The sequence below is a fragment of the Temnothorax nylanderi genome, unplaced genomic scaffold, assembly GCF_030848795.1.
Source record: "Temnothorax nylanderi isolate EJ_2023f unplaced genomic scaffold, tnyl_v1.0 TNYL_tig0004_pilon, whole genome shotgun sequence".
NCBI lineage: Eukaryota > Metazoa > Arthropoda > Insecta > Hymenoptera > Formicidae > Temnothorax > Temnothorax nylanderi.
The window spans coordinates 453552-475639 of NW_027249066.1; the positions used below are offsets into that span (position 1 = coordinate 453552).

General features: G+C 41.3%; 1 protein-coding gene across 4 annotated transcripts; it reads right to left on the reverse strand.

Moving 5' to 3' along the window:
- Positions 1–1034: 1034 nt before the first annotated feature.
- LOC139772961 (uncharacterized) lies at positions 1035–21747 on the reverse strand. Of its 4 annotated transcripts, none has more exons than XM_071707066.1 (7): positions 20976–21747; positions 9828–11191; positions 8875–9038; positions 8297–8323; positions 5257–5496; positions 4859–5116; positions 1035–4739 (listed from the first exon to the last, which is right to left on the reverse strand). In XM_071707066.1, exons 1-7 carry the CDS (start codon positions 21061–21063, stop codon positions 4544–4546), a joined length of 2337 nt encoding a protein of 778 aa, XP_071563167.1. In that variant the 5' UTR covers positions 21064–21747; the 3' UTR covers positions 1035–4543. The 4 variants fall into 4 exon arrangements, with proteins under 4 accessions (XP_071563167.1, XP_071563186.1, XP_071563159.1 ...); XM_071707085.1 differs by lacking the exon at positions 20976–21747 and adding an exon at positions 13529–13769; XM_071707058.1 differs by lacking the exon at positions 20976–21747 and adding an exon at positions 12823–13755.
- Between the last annotated feature and the right edge of the window lie 341 nt (positions 21748–22088).

Here is a 22088-nt window from a genome sequence, read left to right on the forward strand (position 1 = left end):
TGGTTACAGGTTACGGGCCATTGCGCGCGTGCGGCGTGACGGGTTTAAAATGGGTTTTAAAAGCCCCCTCCGAGATCTGTCGGATCTCTTTTTCGCACCTGTAACGCGTTCTGACCTTTATCAACCCTTTTCATCGTTGTAGGCGCCTAAGTTTAATCATCCGATTGCTACTGATGTCTTTAGGCAATCAGCGTCGCTTAAATTTATTATAGACGTTTATAACAAAAACTAAAAATCGATGTTTTCTTTGTTGGAAAACAATTCAGCGTTTCAATGAGTTCTATAAAGAACAATAAAAGTTGGCAAGAAATCGCTACGGCCATCCGCAGCGTTGGTCTATCGCTTGCAGTTTTGTATCAAATTTTCCCGCAACAAAAAACGACTTTAATTAAATTAACTTCTTTCGGTTCGTTGCTTAAATTATGTTCCTTAAAAGAATTAAAATGACTGGGAAGAAATCAAAACTCGGAACAGAATCAAGAGTCGATCGATCAAACTTTGGAAAAGAGAAGCGCGGGAATTTTAAGCTTCTACTCAAGAAATTTATATATTGGACCTATCTATATTTATATTTATAAATATATTAATATATTAATTATACAGGATTTCTGATAATAGGTGTACAGCACTAGTGGGTAGATGGAGCCGAATAGAAAAATTCTAATTCGCATTTTGCGTTTTCAGAATAATTTATAAGAAATTAATTAAGATCTGCGAATGAGCGTGCGATAAGACAACCCAGCATTATTATCATTGGCTACCGTTGCTAGAAACACGTTCCTCCCAATGCCTCGCCGCGTGTTTACAATCGCGTGGATGCACGTTGATTCGCAGATCAATTAATTAATTTCTCACTAATTATTAAGAAAATCGCAAAATGATACAGAACTTTTCTATTTAGTTCGACCCGCTCTACCTCTTCACGAGCGGTTTTGTACCTATTATCAGACATCCTGTATAATTTAACGTACGTACAATAAAAAATGCGCGCGCGCACGAAGGACGTAGGACGCGAAAAAAATAACTGGCTTCCATTGATTGTATCATGAATTTATTTTGAAATATCTAATAGTCCTATTTTCCTTACGCTCTATATGTACAAATGATAGCGTGATAAAGTATAATACACAGTTTTAACAAACGTTAACAAATAAATGTGCTAATCTAATATATTAAAAATGATATTATACGTCTTGGACTGGAGCCCATCTCTTGCGTTTACCTCGAGAGGAATAAAATCGCGCACGCAACACGATTTACGAAGTAATAAAATGGTACGCGTTTCCCATTGAAATAACTGAAAAAAATTCCACAGACGCTTTTTTCCGTTCGCGCCAAACAATCAGTCGACGTATACTTTCCTTCGTTGCACGTATACATATATGCAAATCCTTCCGCAAATTATAGCATTGTTCGATATAGGCTGGGTTCGGGGAGCGCGCTTTTAGCGCTATAAGCGTGCTCTGTCTTTGTTCAACTTTCAGTAAGTAACAGAGATAGAATGACGTTGTCAGCGCTAATAGCGTCTCCCCGAACGCACCTATAATTACATCAAACTTACGTACTCGTGAACGAAATAAAAAACAAAACGCAAAATAAAAAGTGTACCATTTCGGACAATAAATCCGCTAAATCTGCCGTTTGTGTACATAACGCAGAATATAGAGTGTAAAAACTAAAATTAGACAACGTTTAACGTCGATTAAATGAAATAATATCACCGCTCTCAAAAATGTTTTTATTTAAATAATAAATCGCCAGGCATCTTTTTTTCTCCATCCTCGGATTTCTTCATTTTCTTGAATCATTTTTGTTTGTAACAGTAAGATATACCAGTCCAAAGTCTCTCGATAGCGCAATGCAAGGTGTCTTTCAAATCGTAATACCACAAAATATCGCTTCATAAATAATACACTATATTCACTACGACAGAATATCCAAACAATATCTGCCTTACGCGGAAGATCCACGTTCGACGTGAATCAGTCGTTATAATTATCTCTTTATATACACTTGTTTATCATGTACACTTGTTTTAGAGCTTTTTTACACTAAAAATTAGTAAGTGACGAAAGTATATATATATATATATGTATATACATACATACATACATACATATATATATATATATATATATATATATATATATATAGCTGGTCGATAACTCTTTAATCCTCCGTCCCATCGAGAAGAGATAAAATAGCATTTTATACACTGCCCTGGAGGGCCCGCTATCGCGTCCTGCACTTTTTATTATTGTAAATGGAAATAAATGACAATTATCGAAGACACATTAATATAATGTCGATATTTAGAGAAAATTTATTGAACTGAACAAAATTTGATTTGTGACGTATTTATATGAATCGCTCGTGTGGAAGACTATTTTAACGTGGCTTCAAATATCAACCAGATTTCTTTTCACCATTTGAATGTTTTTCTTTTTTGTCGCATTTTCGTGTTATATTCATATATAAATATTTGAATAGCTTTCTACATAGGTTGAACATTTTTCAAATGCCGAATGCGTACATAAATTTAATGTATCTGTGAAGTGGGTTAGAGACGTCACAAATTGTACATTTGAATCTGGCATTCGCTAAGCGAAACCGCCTTTCGTTACCATTCTCAATGCGTATAACACATTTGCATGAATAAATATTGTTTGCCGTACACTTTTATGCACTTTGTATGCTCCTATTTCGATCACACGCTGTCTTTTTTTATCCGACCCGGGAGCTGATTCTGTAACTCTTAACGACAGTTTCGTTATCGTTATATTCGCGTTGCGCAGATATTATATATGGTAAAAAAAGGCTGCGCGATATAACGATAACCAAACTGTCGTTAAGAGTTACAGAAAATTTACCACTGGTAAATTTTCATCTAAACCCATCACGAGATACTTGTCTTCAGTGAGGCTTAAGAATTATTAAATTTAGATACCTTTGTGTAACAAATTTCGGAAAATTCGCTGTTTAAAGCAAAAGTTTACAATGCGAATATCAGAAAGATGCAGCAGCAATATTGCGAAATACTATCATAATTATATTTAAAAAGAAACGCAAAAAGTAATGTCAGCTTTATTTTCTTGTCAATTATGTCAAAGTCAGATCTTGTACATTATTCGTATCTTCTAAAGATGTAGTCCATAAGATATTGCTCACTGCCATCTTTTCACATTAAGTAGGCATTTGTTCTACTTCATTATTTTCATTCAATACGTCCACCACATTCCTCTGTGTACAATATACTTCTTTTTAAACACTCGAAACAAAAACTGTTCAATAAATTACCTTAACGCTTTTTAACAAGTTTTATGAAAATCGTATAAAAACTCACGCAAAATTATCGCAATAAATGAATGGCCTAACGCTTTTAAATTAGCTTGTAGCTAGTTATCAGGATACGCACTAATAATAGCTAGGAACTTGAAGAAGCTTTACTTCCATTTTTCGCTTTTTTATTGATATACATTTAATATGCAAAATAGGTTATTCATTATGAATAACTCTATAGCACGTTATGCCCAAATGGGATAATAGCATTTTCTTTCTCCGAATTTACTTTAAAACAGAACTTTCACTTTTTTTTCATATACGCAAGATACTAATATATAACAAGAAACATTATAGAGCACGAAGTCGAAAAAAATAGTATTCACTGTTGTGCAAAGAGGTAGAAATAAATATTTGTTATGTTGCACGCGTGTTTGTGTTTGTGTGTATGTATGCGCGCGCGCTTATGTGGAAGGGGAAGAGACGAAAGAGTATGTATGTGTGTGGAATGATGGAATACATTTAACTTGAAAATAAGATAATTTTTTATCTTAGGTCTATTTTATCCTGCGACAATATAGTGTGATCTTTATATTATATAACAGGTCTCTCGAAAATGAAAATAAATCAATGGTCGGCATCAAATGCAACTTTCGACCCGATTCTCGTGCCGACGTTCACTATCCTTGCTGCTCGCATCTTGGCAACCGACGGACACGCACAACTAAGACGCTTTATTCTAATAAGGGCCGCACCGAAAAAAAATTCGATGACAATTTGGCAGAAGATAGCAATTCTATCGTATGCATATCGCCTCTTCCGAGATAAAGCACACTTTTTATTTACACACATCTGGCTCGTTATAAATGATGCAAGAAGAAGATAGTAAGAGTCGATACGAAAATTTGGCAGAGTTATTCATATCTAATGTCGACCGTTGAAATAAATCTTTCTACGTAGAAAGCAGATCTGAATTATCAACCATATTTTGAATTTACACGTTTTAAATTTATTTACAGTCGTGTCCTCTTCGATACACTTTGGAGAAAGAAATAGCTCACCACTATCACTTTACACTTGAAGCATCAGTCAATGTACGTTTTATCGCGCATCATACGCGAATTATCTTTTGTTTTAGATACGCCTATCTCTCTTAAAGGCGTTCCAAAACACAATGACGGGAATATCGATGAGACCATCGATATCGGCTTTAGAATGCCGAATGGTAATAATCATAAGTAGGCCAGTAAGGCTGTAGCCAATCCTAGCTGGTACGTTGACGCTTTTTGGATGGGTGCTCTTCAGACGAATGAGCTGGGGAAGGCATGACCATATCTCCTCTATTGAACATGTACTTGAATTGTGGCATGTATTTCATTATACTCCTAACTTGGATTAAAGGTAGATCTTCTGTATGCGAAGAACATTTGCCTGCTTCGATTAACATCTTCATTTGTAGTCTGTAAAGTTATATTTTTTTATATAAAAATGGATTATTTCATAGAATATGACAGGCTAAGTATCATCACTATCTTATTTATCTATTAGTCATCATTGTCCTATTCATCTATATATTTACCCATTTCCTTGATATAAGTCTATATGTAGCACATCTGTAAGGACTTGTCTACAACTCTCGATGTCACAGGCAGGAAAAAAATTGGAAACAAAGTCGGGAAGTGTCATCAACAATTCAGTAGAGATATAAGGTTTGAAATTAATACAGGGTACCATCTTTTCTTCAATTAGCGCTTTTTGTATTTGGTATGGTTGTACATGACAAGAAGATATATGTGGTTCCGATATTGGTATCAATGGTTTCCTCCCTCGGGAATCCCTAAAAAATAACTTAAACGTAAACGCTGCTATTTATTAGTTGAATCAAGCGCATTTATAAATGCTGAAACAAGAAACCTCCATTCATCCCATATTTATTTATTTGCTTCCCTTAAAATAATGATAAGTAACGATATGTACCTGGAACTGCCGCTGCTGCCGCTGCTACCATTGACTGGTATCAAAGGAGGTGGGTATTTTGCATGAGATGTGTTATGCACAGATGGTGTATGCCTTTGTGGATGTAATAAATTTGGCGCTGATGTAGGTACTGGCATTAAAGCTTGGACTTGTTCGCTTAAACCAAGCATCTGTGGATATGTGGTTGCTGTGACTGCGTTAGGCACACCTAACGTAGGTGTTGCATACGTAGTGGTCACCCTGAAATACAAAAATTAGTTATATTATTTTTCACTATTTCTAAAAATAATTGTTACTAATTTTATCATTTATTTATTTATTCTATCGTTAAAGTCTTTAGCCTCTTCGGCAATAAATATGAATGTCTATTGTGCATGTACGTTTATTTGTTGCATCTTTATCTCATTTAAATAAATTTACATAAGTTAATAAAATATTTAATACATCGCACAAAAACAATATAAAACTTATGCAGTCATAGTAAAATTACATATTGTTATATTTATGCTTGTTACAAATGAAACAAAATATAATTTAATTTTTAATGAATACATTCTTTTGCATTATTAGTTTGTAAGAGTAAAAAATAAAATTTATATAAAAATAACTTCTATGTGGGTGTATACAGGGTGTCTGGTAATAGATGTAACACACCACTCGTAGGTAGTAGAGCGGATTAAACTGAACAGAAAAGTTCTCTACCATTTTGCGATTTTCGCAATAATTAATAAAAAAATTAATTAATAAAGCTCTGCGAGGAAGCGTGCATCTGTGCGATTTAAAAAACATACAGTAAAAGTTAGCCCAATTATAAATATTACGCATCATTGGCTGTTGCTAGAAGCCCGCTCCTCGCAATGCCACTGCACGCGTAGCAACCGCAATCGCCATAACGTTAGGCGGTCTTTTGCGGTCGCGCGCTTACAATCGCACGGATGCATACTGGTCTTTATTAATTAATATCTTATTAATTATTAGGAAAATCACAAAAAGAACTTTTCTATTCAATTTAACCCGCTCTACCTCTCCACAAGCGATGTTACACCTATTATTGGACACTGTATATTATATAAACATATTTTATTAATAAATTCAATAGAAAAATCAGTTTTACAAATGGATTTATAATAATGCTGTCAACATTTATTTCATCCATTACTTGCATCTCAGATATTTTACTTATACTACTCGGAATATTACCTAGACATCCTGATAAATAATTTCTATATAGCACATCATTTTACGTTAGAATCAATAAGGGGATATTCTGGTTTGAAAGGTCATGAAAAAAAGGTACTTTTCAGGAATTTTTTGTATGGAAACGAAGAAAGCAAATAACATTAAATTTTGCATGTTCTCTTAGCCTTATTTTAAGAATATATTTTTATTTTTTAAGTAATAAAAAGGCTCTTCTTTTCTATGTTATATTCTGGTCACTAGAAGGTGTAAATGACAGACGGTGTAAATGATTCTGTTGTAGCTGTTCTAGGTATCAGAAACGCAAAAACCAAAAATTTTCTTATTCAGTGTGCCTATTGTCTGAACTAGAATAAATATTATAACGTTTGGCTAGTGTCGTGACAGTTCGACCATTGGTTTTGGTCGGATTAATCGTCACGACTTTTTCGACCATGGGTTTTGGTCGTTTCTAAATTGAAAAGCTATAATATTTTTATTTAATAAAAAAGCCGCCATTTTGGCGTCCTTTTAACAGCCAGAATGGAAATTTCCATCCAGAATGGAAATATTGGTTTGGTTCTAATTCAGACGATAGCCACACTTCTCCTGAATAAAACAATTTTAGTTTTTGCGTTTCAGATACCTAGAACAGCTAGAAACATTTACACCGTCCATCACTTACACCTCTTAATGATCAGGATATAATGTAGAAAAAAGAGCATTTTTGTTCGCTTTTTTTCGTTTACAAAAAAATACCTGAAAAATACCTTTCTTTACGGCATTTCAAACCATCGACTACCCTCTTAAGATACAATGTTGTTCGAGACTTTTCCCATTCGCATAATGAGCATTCGGTCTTTACCTGAATATTACCTGAGATCATTAACCCTCTCAGAATGGGGGCTTTCTAACAGAAATAAAATATCAAAACTATAGTTTTCTTAAAGTTTGAGTTTCACTTTTTACGAGTCTGGCCTCGCAATTCCAAAATGTTAACATCTAATATGTCGGACCCAATATTCAAATAGTGATGCAATTTGCGTGAAACTCACTTTGTACAGGTTTTTGAGTTCGCTAAATTCGAATATAACCTTATAATTACAAAATTTGAAATAATAAATTTGCTCAGAACGGGATACGTTTAACTTGTTTCGTATATACTCGAGCTAATGACATGAATAGTGTTAAAGTAGTTTTTCTATTATTCTGCGATCGTAGCGCAGAAAGTTGTGCACTGCTCTAACGAGTCGAAGATCTGAGATTAGAATTGAACTTAATGACCTCAAAAACCTATATAAAGTTTCATATAAATTGCATTATTTAAAATTTTGAATCCGCCATTTTAAATTTTGGTTTCAAATTCGAATAGTACACCATGAAAACCCCCTATGTAGCAAGTTTCACAAAAATCGGATTAAGAGTTTCTGAGATAAAAAGCCTGGTCTTTACAGGACCACTCGTCCTGAAAGCTCAAACCTTTTCAGGTAAAAATAAGCTTTTCAGGTAAGAAATATTTCCGACCTGGATACCTAGACACATACAGGACTATTCTGTTTGTATATTGACAGCAGTATAATAAATCATACATTAATCATTATAAATTTTTGAATATATGAACACTATATGTGACAAACATAAGTAACATTAATAAATTACGACGTGAAAGTAGATTCACAACTAAACCAATGTATTTATCACGCAAAGAAGCTTTAAAGACAGTCATGTAAGTCATGTAGATTAATTATAAATATTAATATTAAATTTATCTATATGATTTATCATATAGAAATATAAATGTATGCATGCTATCTTATTTCTTATAATAATCTATATGACAATAATATATGTTACAAGGACTCACCAGTCATCCTTCCCATAGGTGGGATAACTATACAAAAAAAATCATAGGTTGTATGTACAAATGCAGAAAGCTATGGTGCAGATACTCTAAATATATTATAATTACGCTTTATGTATGTAAACATAATGTTTCAAGCTAGGATAAGCACATGACTCTAATGCTCTAATATTTCATGCTTAATGTGCCGTATACAAAAAGTGAAAATTCTTTCTCTCACAACTTTACTTTCACACATTAGTTTGTTTGATTGAAAAGAAATATCAATCTTATTTTGTTCTAGAAACCAAAATTATCTTTCGCAATATATAAGTTTTAAATTTTCACAAACAGCACAAACGCCATACACATACGAAATAAGTAGGTGCGTTTAATTGGATATTACGTACAATCTATGCTAATTGATTTGCTTTATCATAAGCAAGCGTACGGTATAAGAATACATTGTTGCCAAAAAAAACTATTGATAAAAGAAAAACAAAGATATTTTTTGAAATTATTTCAAGCTTTGTGAGCTTATAACACGTGTATACATACTAAGCTATATCAGAAAGCTTTTAGAAAGCTCTATTGACACTTACAGATTGGAGTGAACAGTTGCTCGTATAAGAGGCGGTGGTTGGGCTTGAACAACCCCTGGCATGGTTGTCGTCGGGTATACAGGATACTGAGCTGCTGCTCCACTACTAGTCGCTCTATTTCTAGACTGTTGAGGATAGGTTTTGGGAGCAGCGGTCATTTGTTGCTGAAAATCAAAAGTTGTACATTTGGTCTGATATGTGATATAAAAACATAAAGCTACAATTGTAACAAAAAAAATTATATTTAACCCTTAAGATGCATATGTGGGTCTACGGCGTCCGAGCCAAAGTGATATCTGCTCGTAACTGTAAAACTTGCAAGCCTGTCAGAAGACATTAAATAAACGATGTTTATCAAAATGACTAATACCCAAGTAGAACAAGTTAATCACAGAAACGTCAAGGTGACATTAAAATGATGAATTTTATGTCATTATATGGTCAACTTTAAGAATCAGTTTGAAATGACTGACTTGTGATATGCTATTTTACGAGACTCGCGATATATGTAACAGTATATATTGTTACAAATTGCATGATCAGTCATAATTTTCTTCAGTTCTCATAACATATTTCGAGTATATTTTTAAATAGAACGAAAAGATCAAATAAAAGTCAAAGAGAAGTAGTGATTAGTCAAGATTAGATGCTTCTAATGGGCCATTTTGACGTCACGATGACGCGTAAAAAATGTCATTTTGATATTTTCATGACTGATTTGTTCTACTTGGGTTGGGTATAATCGTCTACAATGCAGACAGATGTTTCATGAATATTTTTTTTAGATTTTTTAAAAATACTTTTTTAGATGTGGACTTTGAGGTAGGGAAAAATAGCGTTGGACGTGACATACCCACGTATGCACTTAGAAGGTACCGAAAAAACGTATGCACATTAAGGGTTAAGACTTCGCATCGCATATTATAATTTGTAATGCAAGAAGATTAGCTTACGTTGTGCATCACATTATTCAGAGTCGCTCGTATAATGCTAGCCTGAGAGCCGAGTGACGTTTGAAAGGTAGGTTGACCGCCGACGAGACCCGACCAGCCGTTAACCACACCTTGAACGTTATTGAGCATAGGCTGCGACACTATGCTCGATCTACTGACGGGAAGTCCCGATGGGGAAGAATGCGCGGGATGCGTTGTCGACACGGGTCTCGGCTGCCCTATTCGCGGCATCTGCGGTGCCGTGCTGACGACAGGTCCCCGCGGCATTATGTTAGGCATCGGTACGGCGGCACGAGCGTTTAAAGGTGGTACCACTTTATTCGCGCTCTGCACGGAGGGAGGAGGCTTGGTCGCCGGCGGTGTAGGCGGTTGTTTCGTCCATCCACCGCCGGAACCACCGCCGTTGCTGTTCACCAGTAACTGCGAGTCCATAACCTTGGTCGGCCAGTAGTCCTCGAAACCGGTACCCGGTGGAAAGTAACTCTTAATATCACTCAGACTAATCACCGAACACGTTTCACTCGCGAACAGTTCGTTACGTATACCCTGTACCTTGCAGCAGAACTTCAAGTAGGACAAATCCCAGCCCTCGAGCTTTTCCGCCTTTAGCTTGAGATTTTCCGTCTCGCCCTCAAAATAAAACAGCGGCACATACTGTAGACCGTCCTTTACCGTGTAAGGTACCACGGACTCTTTGTTTATTCGTATGAAACCACATTTCTCCGCCTTGCGTCCGCCGGTCACACTCGGATTGGTACCGGCGGTCAGTTTGGTGTAACACACATCGAGAAACGTATAAAACTCCTTGGCGTCCGAGAGACGCACCACCAGGTCTTTGCACGTAAACGCGTCCCTTCCGAACTGATTCTCGCAGTGCCTGGTGTTGATCTCGTTGAACAACTTGCTCTCGGCCTCCGTAATGTAGTAACTCCTTATACATGTGCAACTGTAGATGTCCGAATGAAGAAAGCTCAGGTACTTGTTGAGAAGCTTAGACTCTAGGATGCGTACGGCGCAATACTTTTCGCCGGAGCGAAATATATAAGGTATGTGACATTCGTCAAAGCACGTCCAACCGAATCGTCCTCTCTGACTATCGTCGTCGGGTGTCGGCACTTTACTTTCCAAATTACCCGTCGGCGGTTTTGGAGCGGACTGCCCGTCGGTTGGCCGTTTGTTCAGGTATCCAAGAATACCGGGAAGATTAGGCTGCGGTACAAGGCACTGCTGCCTCTGTTGTTGCTGTTGCACCGCTGGCATGCTCGCCAGCATTTTCGCCTTGTGTGCTTCCACCATTTTGGCAGCCAATTCACGGATTTCCGCATCGTCTGGACGTTCTTGCTTAACGACGACTTTCTCGAAATCTAAAAAACGAAAAGCGTATAAGCCTCGTATTCTCGAAAGTTGTTTTTAACGCTTAGTTTCTAATTATGCATTGCTAATTATTGCCACGTGGCAATGACAGAATAACATTAGATATAGGTACATAAATAGACTTTCGAAGAGACCATTTGGAATAAAAGAAAATTTAATGTACATAGAAAACTAATGTTGTTTATTATATTGAAAGTCGAGAAATTGATTACAATAATAAACATTGCTAGTAAGAGAAATTCTGTCAACACATACGATTGTGCTGTTTATAAAATATTACATTCAATCGACCGATCAACGTGAATAATAGACCAGCTAAATCTTATTCCCGATTATTTATCACATAAATTTAATATTATCGTTATACGACAACATATCTTTAAATACATCCGATAAATTCTAAATCGATTTAGTGTGTAACTTAAAAAATAACTTTTTTTTGTGTTGCTTAGTCCGCACCAGTCCGCACTATTACGTCAACTAACATAAAACTAATCGTAATACACAATCATTAGATAATAAAAATTAGTAAAATTAAGTAATCATCAACTTTTTACGTATACCTCAACCAAGAACTACGCGCATTTAGAAATCAAATCTAGAAATCAAATCTGGGCACGTGTTATAGAACTTTTCGGATTATTCGGACTATTTGAATTATTCCGAATCCAGACAGCAGATATCTTTAAGGTATTTTTTAGACATGCGTGTCTAAAAGACATCTTAGACATCTTTTAGACATGCGTGCTCTGTCTGGGAATTAATTCCCTGATAACACAATAGAAATTAGGAAATAACTAAACAATTCCGATCGGAATCCATTCCGAAAAGTTCCACAATACATGCACACTTTCAAATCAAGTGATAACAGACAGAGAGTTCGAAAAAGAACAATATTTTTTAGCGCAACTATTTTTCCCTCGTACAAGCCGATTAGTGTTTTCGCCGCGCGGCAATCGAAAGGCAGGAGGATTCATCGAGGGTCGCTCCGATTAAATCGATCCGTCGGACGCATTTTAAGCCCGTTCGAGGCGCGTCAAAATAAGCCAGAATTTCCGGCGTGCTGCGTAAACACGCCGGCCCAGAGCGTTGAAGTGTCAAAAGGCAAAGCGGGCAGGTAGATAGAGCCAAATCGTCGCGCACGTGACGCGAGTTTCGATCGTGGATCCTCGATCGATCCCGCGCGCGCGCTCGATGACACGGCGCTGCGTCGCGTTGACGCGATTAGCGACATGTAAAATGTAAACTGCGTAAACGTAAACATTCCTGGGCTCCATCGGCGACGTCGAGATGTCATACAACGTCAATTCGCCGCCGCCGAACGTCAATTCGCGCGCTCGGTGAACCTCCTCGCCCAACGATTCCGGAATGACATCGGAGATCGGTACGAGCGATCGCGATCGCGACGGCTAGCTCAATGTTCCAATGCCGCGGACATAGAAACAGAAAGGACGCGCGATATTTCTTTTCTCTCTGCTCATCGACAACGAAACGATCTCCGCGTGCCGATCGCGCCGAGCTGTCAACAGCTCGGAGATGTCACCGTGAAATCGGTACGACATTCCCGAGTTCGTCGCGGCTCGCGCGCGACGATCGGAACGTATACGGGAGAGAGACGTACTGAGTGACATTCGCTCGGGTGCCATCCGCGACGGACTGCTTTTCTCGAGCCATATGGCGTCCGTGCTGCTGTCGGCACTCGCGACCGGTATGTCGGTGAAGCCGTTCCTCATCCTCGACGCTCGAGAGGGTTCGCCCTTGGGTAGGTCGCGCGAAATCACATCTCGCGGCACAGCTGAGGCGTACCGACACGCCACAGTGTATCCTCCCGTTGAGGTTATAGCATGCAGCAGCAGCACCAGCACCAGCAGCCCGTCCACCTACGAGCACCGCCGACGGTACCGCGCGCGATCCATGTTACACGACGGGCGGAGGAGCGGGAGGACGAAGACGAGGATGAGGATGACGTATCAGCGGAATTGTGGACGATCGCGCGATGCGATCGGCAAACGGGAAAGTTGTCCCCCTAGTCGGTGCTCGCGCCGACTTTTGCAGTTTTCACGCTTTCCCTTGACGACGACGAGGACGACGACGACGACGACGACGACGACGACGTTTCACTTTGTACGCCGACACGATTATACCAGGTGGCGCGAAAGATCCTCATCATCATCATCACCAATACCACCACCACCGCCGCCACCAACTGCTGCTGCCGCCACCACCACCACCGCCACCACCACCACTGCCGCGCTCGATACGTCGAGGGTAAAACAGGGGAAGAACGGGATAACGTAGACGGTATCGCTCCACCGCCGACTACGTACACGCTCGTCGTCCGGGCGTAGCTCCGCGAGCCGCCGGGGCTATCCCAAAAACCGCGACACTCTCGAACGAGGACAGCGCCATACTATCGCGCGCGCGCGCGCGCGCTAACGTGTTCCCGGTCTTCGGTGCGAAACCTCGATTTCAGGCCTCGATGTCGTCGCAGCCGGATCGAGCTGACCGCCCGCGGCTTCGCGGAGACACTAGGCATCTCCGCGGCCTAGCCCCCCGCTGTATACACGTCTACGCGGGAGCGGTTTCGCGCGGTACTCCATACTCTTTGCGCGGAGTGTACCGCGCTATACCGCGCTAGATACACCGCGCCGCGCCGCGCCGCGCCGCGCCGCGCCACGCCGCACTCTCGCCAGTGTCGTCCTCGGCGGGCCACACTCAAACCGGCCTCGGCATTCTCGGGATTAGCGCGCGAGCATTTCTCAGTTCTCGCGGTCGACGATTCGGGCACGCGGCAGTCGGCAGTGACAGTCGGCGCGACGTCCTCGCCGAGCGGTGCCGTCGGCTCGAATACTCCGGATGTGATACTCGACCCGCGAGACGCGATGCCGATCGATGAGTGGCCGGTCCATGGCCGGAAGTGATGCCGGTGATGCGCCGATTCCGCGACACCCTGTATACGCGGAATGGGTACAGGATACCTACGGGACGCTCACCCGAGACTTTTTTCCATTATTTTTTTTCTGTTGCCCCGTGAGCCGCGTGGACGCGGTTCGAAACGAGCACACTCGGTAAAGGATGCGCATAGCCGAGCGATCGATAGATTTCGCGTAAATCGTGAGACTCGCGAGACGGAATGCCTTGTATGGAACAGGGAAAGCACGCGCGGAATGAGACCGAATCTCGTCGATCTCATGCGGGTCCTATTAATCTTGGATAATTAGCATGTAAACTCTGTGACGATTCGAGTGACTAGTAAATAAATGTTCCCCTATAATCCTCATACACCGCATACAGATATATCTCCGTGACTGAATTCCTCGTTTTAAAATTTAAAGATTTTTTTCTTTACGATAAATGACACTATCGTCATTAAATACAGCTAGTTGACCACTTATGTCCATTTCTACCAATGCGGATTAACTTTAATCCCGGTTTAATTTACTTTTTATCTTTTTCTAATGCCTAAAATTATAATTAGCCTATAATAATAGAACTGTGCATGATCGTATTTGTGTACCTATCATTGTACAGTATTGTATATGACCTATCAAAGAAGTAAAATTTAACGACAATGTATAATGTATACACGAATAAATCGTTGCTGTGCAAAATTCGTTTTTTGCACGCAGAAACGAAAAAACTAGAAAAGTAGAATGACAAGACAATCCTACGTGCACATATATGACAATTTTACGTATATGTATCATTAGAAGCGATTATTGGACAGGATATTAGAAATCGACTATAGAGTTAACTCAGTTAACTTCATGGCTGTCGTTGGCTCTACTTCGATAAAAATTTGAATGAGATTTCGCCAATTTTGAAGTAAATGTGTTAAACATTCGGGATATGTTGACCCTAAAAAAAAGACCTCGTTCATTTGACGCGCGAACGTTTCACTTTTGGTCACGAGGCCTCAGATTTTCTGAGAAAATAAGGGGAAAACGGAGGAGAGGGGAAGGGAAAAGGCGCGCAATAGCGAGATGCGCGGATAGCTAAACTGAACGACCGCCCATCTCGGATCGCGGCGCGTCGTGTAGCATGGACCGGTTGCAGGAGCTAGGTACATACCGCTCAAAGAGTAGCCAGGACTGGCGTGTAAGATCGCGCGGACGATGTGACAACGTCGCACGGTCGATATGCTCTTTCAGGCAAAGTGCCAAGATTGGTAAACGCGGGGGTATATAGTCGTGGTTTCCAGATATCACCCTCCCACTCCCCCCATCCTTCTCGCCGTCCCTCCCTCCATCCCTCCCCTCCGCCCCTCTCCAACGCCCGTGCTTGATTCGTCGCTCACCATCAACTCCTGGTGCTCACCCATGGGCTTCGCCCGGACGGTGGGGGAGCACATAGGGAGAGTGGGAGCAAAGTTGCGCAGAACCCAGCCAGACGTTAGCTCCCGCTCGCGCCATTGCGCAGTTCTTACGTATATAAACCCGTCGGCCGCCTATGTACTACATATGTATTATACTTATTATTTTAATCATGATTTACGAGTGCGGCGTTGCCGGTTCTCGCGCTCCGGGCACGCCCATTCCCTCTCTCGTCTCACTTTTCAGCCACATAGGCGAATACATAGAAACGCGCGCGCGGAAAAGCAACGTCGCTTGATCGATACTTGAGAAACTTGCAATAAAAAAAAAATTACTATAACGAATTCCTTTGTTCGCGCAATCCCACGCGTAATTGTATAAATTAGAGGTTATTATACGCGATTTTCCCGACATCCAAATAATTGACTCCCGTCGAATCCATCCCCGAATAATTTCCAAAATTTGGCAAATGCGCGATACTCAGATACGAGCGTTTATTATTTATTAAACGCACACACAGATCGAGTTTGTTACATTTTATAGAAACCCCTTATGTAAAAAACGATCGAGTGTGGAGTATACGTTAGAAATTCTTGGTTGATTAGGTCATATCACATCGAGCATTGCGACGTTGCCGCTGTGGCTCTGATGGCACCTAGTTTTACTGCGCAGCACGTTGGGCCAGTCGTTTTGGCAACGCTGGAAAGTCGTAGCGATCTATTTATAGTAGCCCTCTAACGCTGCTGTTGCTATGCCGAACAAAAGGCATATTCGGTTCGGGAGGGGGTAAAGATAGGTGGGGGACAAACAGAGTGGGGGAAAAGATCGGCGAGCGAAGGTGGTGCGCGGCGAGCAGGGAGGGAGGGGAATTACTAAAAGGACAATATGGCGGCGGAACGGATATATTCTCCTCCAATCTATCTGCGTTCTGCTATAACTCCGGCTTCCCCTATCTCCCTTCCGTGTCGCCGCTCTCGCTCGCTCTTTCACGCGCATTCCCCGGTCCTCTATCGCCGCGCGATAGTGGCTCATCCTATTTCCTGTAGCTTACGAAAGTATGACCATGACGGACGATAGTTACGTAACACGCGGGTACCCTAGTACGCGCGCGAATACAAGACGGACAAATTTCGCAACCGAACGCGTTAATAAGACGCATTTCCTTGGTCGCGGTCGACGGTCGACAAAGAGAGTCGGCGAAACCAGATGAAGGTCACGCCGCTCGCGCCGCTTTCCCGCTTCTCTCCTCCCGCGGGGGGAGGGGGGGCTGATCGCGGAGTAAGTAAAATAGAGCGTAAAGGGAGCAAAGGTCGTGGCCGGAGTGAAAAGGATCCGGCGCAGAATGTTGCGGCCGCCATTCGTCTCTCCGTCCCTTCCGCACGCGTAATTCCTTTTTTTTTCGCGTAGCTCACGCGAAATTGCATATGGCGCCGTGCAGTTGTAGCAGCTGACGAGGAGGTTCATGCGGCTCCGCGCGCTCCTACGCGGCACCGAAAGCACGCGTGCGACTTGCGCGAGGCATTAAGCGCGCTTGCCCTCGGCGACGCTCGGCTCTCTTCGGCGAAGTTTGCCTCTTTGTTACATCACTCCTCGCTCCTTATGTAGTACATACGAGCGGATACATTATGTATAGTGCGCGCGCGGGCGCGCGGGGCCGCACATGTCCCTCCCAACTCTCGCTCGGTGGTACATAACGCACACATAGCGCGCGTTATATGTGCAACACGCGCGAGCAAGCTGGTTGATGGATAACATAGGCGCGCTCGCGGCGAGCAAGCCCGAGCTCCACGTTACACGATGCGCGGTTACAACAAATAAGCGCGGCGCGTTCCCGGCGCATGTTGCATTATTACATAAAGAGACATAGGCGCTGCGCGAAACGATTTAACGGCCAAGCGGTACGACGTATGGAAAATTCATGCTTTCGTAATAATAGCGCGGGGAGACGTACCGCGCGAGGCGAAATTTAAGAGCGATAACCTGCGCTTTACTCCACATGACAAATATAAAAAGGAAATCCTATTCCAGGATAACGCGCCATATTTTTTTATGTCACTCTGCAACACCATACTCGCGCTGCCTACCAACGTACTATTAATATGGAACAAGTTTCGTAGTGTTTCAACTAAAATATTCCAAAATCTAGAGTGTTCCACTTCGTGTGTGTGTGTGTGTGTGTGTGTGTGTAAGATTCTTTACTTGAAAAATGCACCAAAAATATATATAATTTTTTCATGCATCGATACCGATGCACAAACACATAAAGAAATACGCGTGCATGTATGTAAAATATATACCGGTACAATACGCAATCTAAAGAAGATTTTTCTTCTCTCGGGGAGTTCAGAAAGTTCTTTTGAAGTCCAGATCCTTTTTTGTCAATCACAATTACATTTAACGACGCGATAACGTCTCTATGCAGTCAAAGATCATCTTACGGGTTGATTTAAATAAACCATGACATCATCCTGCCTATCATATTAAGGATCAGGAAACTTGTTTATATCAATTGCATATATAAGAAGTACATAAAAGAGGTACATGAGAAATACACGAGAGCGCAACCTAAAGTTTCTAAAACTGTGATAAAAAGACGCGTTTAGGTCAAACTTACCAGTAGCCCTATTCTGTCGAATGATCGTCTAATCTGTCTAATAACAATGTCGTTATCGTTATGTTGCCGTTGCGCAGGTATGCTATATGATAAAAGAGCTGCGCAACGACAATATAACGATAACAATACTGTCATTAGAGTTATAGAATAGAACTATAGGTAACTGCAGCCTTCTTCAAAATTGCCATCCTTTGATTTCAGATATATTGATTCCAAATGTTTTCCCCACCGCTGTAAACTGTTATCAAACTCCTGTTTCTTATTTCTGCGAAAGAGCCGCCTGAACTTACTTTAATCTCGATATCGGCAAATCTATTCTCTTTCAGCTGCATTTTCGATTTTGAGCGAAAAAAAGCACAGAGCTAGGAGAATACGAAGGAAGAGCGTGTGAAACTGTAGCCGTGTTACTTTTTGCCGATAACTCGTGAATAAAAAAATAATGGCGTGTATATTAACCTTTTGTCAGTTTTTGACAAAAAATATAATATGACTGTCAATTAGAGAGAAAAACGCCGTTCCAGACTGAATCTTCATAGTCTAAAAATAACATTGTATGAATTATGTATACTTTTCCCAAATTCAATAAAATGCGCGCCGATTTTTTTATTAGTCTTTAAAACACAGCTCCTCGTTGAAACAATAAATCCACACATTTAAATCGATAATCGATTTAAATTTTGATGCTAATAAGCATTCTTATTAAATCGCTGTAAAGGATTTATTGCAAAATATATCACCTCGGCCAAAGTTCGAACCTGCACCTCCCGTGACGGGCTGACAAAAAAATCGGCGCATAGTTTACTGAATTAAAAAAAAGTATACATAATTCATACAATATTATTACTAGACTACCAAGATCGAGTCCGGACCGTAAATGGTGTTTTTCTCTCTGATTGTATATCATATATCGATCTTGTTTCACTTATTATTATTGATAATACGTGGTCTCTTTCTCCTCGATCTATTCTCTTCGATCTCTGTCCTTGCGATTTTTTAATTCGTAAGATTCGTAAAATAAAAAATAGTTGAAAGGGATAAGATTTTATGATATCCGAGATACGAGGAAAATGACAAAAAGAGCACTAAGGAAACTATTCAAGTGTCCGAAGCAAATTTCTCCTTAAAACATGTTATTAAGAATCAAAATCCAAGATACACATAAAAAAGTACATATTGTAATGTTTTTACTACCATTTGGTTAATAATACATTATCCAATTAATTAGATAATGTATTTTGTAAGTAACCTGGAGAAAAATGTATCTGAATATAGTTTCCAGTGAAGACCAGTACGCCAAATCGAAAAGAGATTGCCTTGAAGTAAATGTAACACTTAAATGATAAATGTGACCTAAATGTACCTTTGACACGATCCCCGGAATATTTGAATAGTACTTTCATGTATCAGTAAGATAAACTATGCAACAATGAGGTAAACACACTTGTTCAGATTAGGAACAGATGTGGGGAATCAATCAACAGACTCGATGCAAATAGAAATCAATGTCATCAATCAGAGATTGTAATTACACGTTGTCTTTCACGCATCGTCTCAATGAAGATGAAAAAAACGGCCAGCTGATCGCTATCGCATGATCGCTTATGCATTCACTTGATACGAATAGTGATATCAATATTGAAGTACGTAATGATTCTCTGGAAATGATGATATTTCGCAAACCGGAATGCGCGATCTTATTCCGAACTTCCGAATGCAATTATTAGTAGCTCGAAATAACTAAGATACTCGAGTATCTCCGAAGAATGTAAAACAACATAAGATAAGGCATAAATATTCGGCGTGAAAAATGCTGCGATATCGTTTTAAGCACTTTCCATAATCGCGATAAACTAATGGACAGTTCTTACGTGGACAAGTTTATATTGTCAGCGACTTTCAGTATTCGAATAGAGAATTCCTCCTCATTTTTAATATCCGAAGAAATATCTTTGAGGAGACGTGTTCGCGTTATCAACGTCTCGTGAATTCGTATAATCGAGAAGAGACTGATTCGTATTGACAACACGCGACGTATTACGTGCCTTTACGTCAGAAATCAATTTTTAATTATCCAAGTAAGATGTTCTATAAAAGAGAGATTTTCGTTTTCGCCATTTTTTAACAATTGTTTTCTATAATCAAAATATGCATACGCACACACGTGTGTTATGTGTATGTGTGCACGTGCACGATTTGACGTAAAAGTAATAAAAATGATACAGCGAGAATAAAAAAATTTATAACGTATTAGAAACTACAAAATTTTGAGGTACGTTTACGTTCCCAAAGATGTTTACGTTCATTAAATAGTGCCAATTGACACCTCGTTAATATTTATGCATAGTTTTCTAGCAGCTTGCGCCCGGCTGCTATCAACACATCATATTCCGAGTCGACCATTCTTACGACACAGACGCTTGATTTATCATCATCCGACGAACGGTTGCCGGCCACGTTTCGCCGGTACCGCGCGAAAACCACGTCTTGGAGAAGGTGGACAGTTCTTGGATATATCAGCGTTAACGAGAGCAGTACGATACAGTCGTGGAAGGAGATCGTACTATAAGGAGAGATACGCTACGAAGAACGAGGGCAGTAAAATCTCGCGTGAAGAGCGAGCGGGGAAAGGGAAGAGAGAAGGAGATAAAGATACGCGCGATCCTGCACCGCCATTACCGTCGCCATTGCCATTGCCGCCGCCGTCGTCGCCACCGCCACCGCTGCCGCCGCCACCACCGCCACCACCACCGCCGCCGCCGCCACCGCCGCCACCGCCGCCACCACCACCGTCGCTGCCGCCGCCACCGTCGCCGCTACGGTCGCCATCTACCTAACCTCAAAGCTTACCTTTGTATATGCGGGCCTCGATGATCTGTACGTCTTCGTCGATGCTCTTGTCGCCCATCTTCTCGTTAAACTGGATATCCATGCACATAATTCCACGTCGTCGTGTGGAACTTTGTTCGCGACACGGCCACCACGCCACCGCGCACCCGTGACATTTACATGAAATTGGATGGTTACGAGCAAACGAGCGCGGGCTCGGACGCGCGCGAAAATTCGTACGGAGGAACCGGAAGAAGGAGCCGCCGTTGTCGCGCCAGAGTCCCCCTCAACACGCGCGAGGGAACACACTATACGTAGAGACACGCTCCTTGCATCTTGTTAAGTACTACTTCGAATGCTCCGTGCTACTAAGCTCGTGTAATAGACGGACAGTAAGAGACAGTAAGAGAGAGAGTGTGAGAGAGCGAGCGAGAGAGAGAAAGAGAGAGAGAGAGAGAGAAAGAATGTAGACGGAGAGACGCCACAAACAAGTCTCAACGTGTCCGAACGTATCCCAACACATCTAAGCACGTCTCACACGTTCGCATACCACACACCGCGCCTCGACACCGCCGATGTCGCTGTTGATGATGCGCACTACGCGTCTCCTCGCCGGGTGCGATATCACACAGTTACGGGCGTACTACACGCGAAGCAACACGTCGCTCTCGTTCGCGATTCTCTCGTTCCTCGTTTTCTACTGTTTTGCTAAGAAGCCGACCGGGGATCAGATTTGAATGTGGCACACGTTGCCAGTTCTTTCTCATGCTCTCTCCTCTTCCCCCTCGCCCCCTCTCTTTTGCTCCCTCTCTCTCCCCCCCAGCCCCCCTCAGTCCCCCCGTTTCTTATGTACTTAACGGTTGCGACGTTGCCGCACATCCGGTATCGCATCGCCGCATGGTGGGGGGCCGAGAATTTCGAAGGAGTGGGAGGAAGTACATAGGCGCCGACGGTCACGTGGTGGGGTTTTGCGCTTCGAACGACGAATGGCGTGGCGGGGGCACGCCAAGGGTGGGGAGTACATATATATACATACAAAAAAGGGGGGGGAAGGTTTCCAAGCTCAGAAATGGGAATTTTCCATGAAATGTCGGAACAGCGGCGACCGTTATTTGGTCATGTGATCATGCCGGA

What these genes read in the sequence shown, in the direction of transcription:
- LOC139772961 (XM_071707058.1), bottom strand. Translation starts at nt 12,934, where the DNA reads ATGAGGAACGGCTTCACCGACATACCGGTCGCGAGTGCCGACAGCAGC. An exon ending in GCAACTGTTCACTCCAATCT is followed by an intron (nt 8,324 to 8,874) that starts GTAAGTGTCAAT and finishes TTTTTTGTATAG; the next exon opens with TTATCCCACCTATGGGAAGG. An exon ending in ACCTATGGGAAGGATGACTG is followed by an intron (nt 5,497 to 8,296) that starts GTGAGTCCTTGT and finishes TTTGTATTTCAG; the next exon opens with GGTGACCACTACGTATGCAA.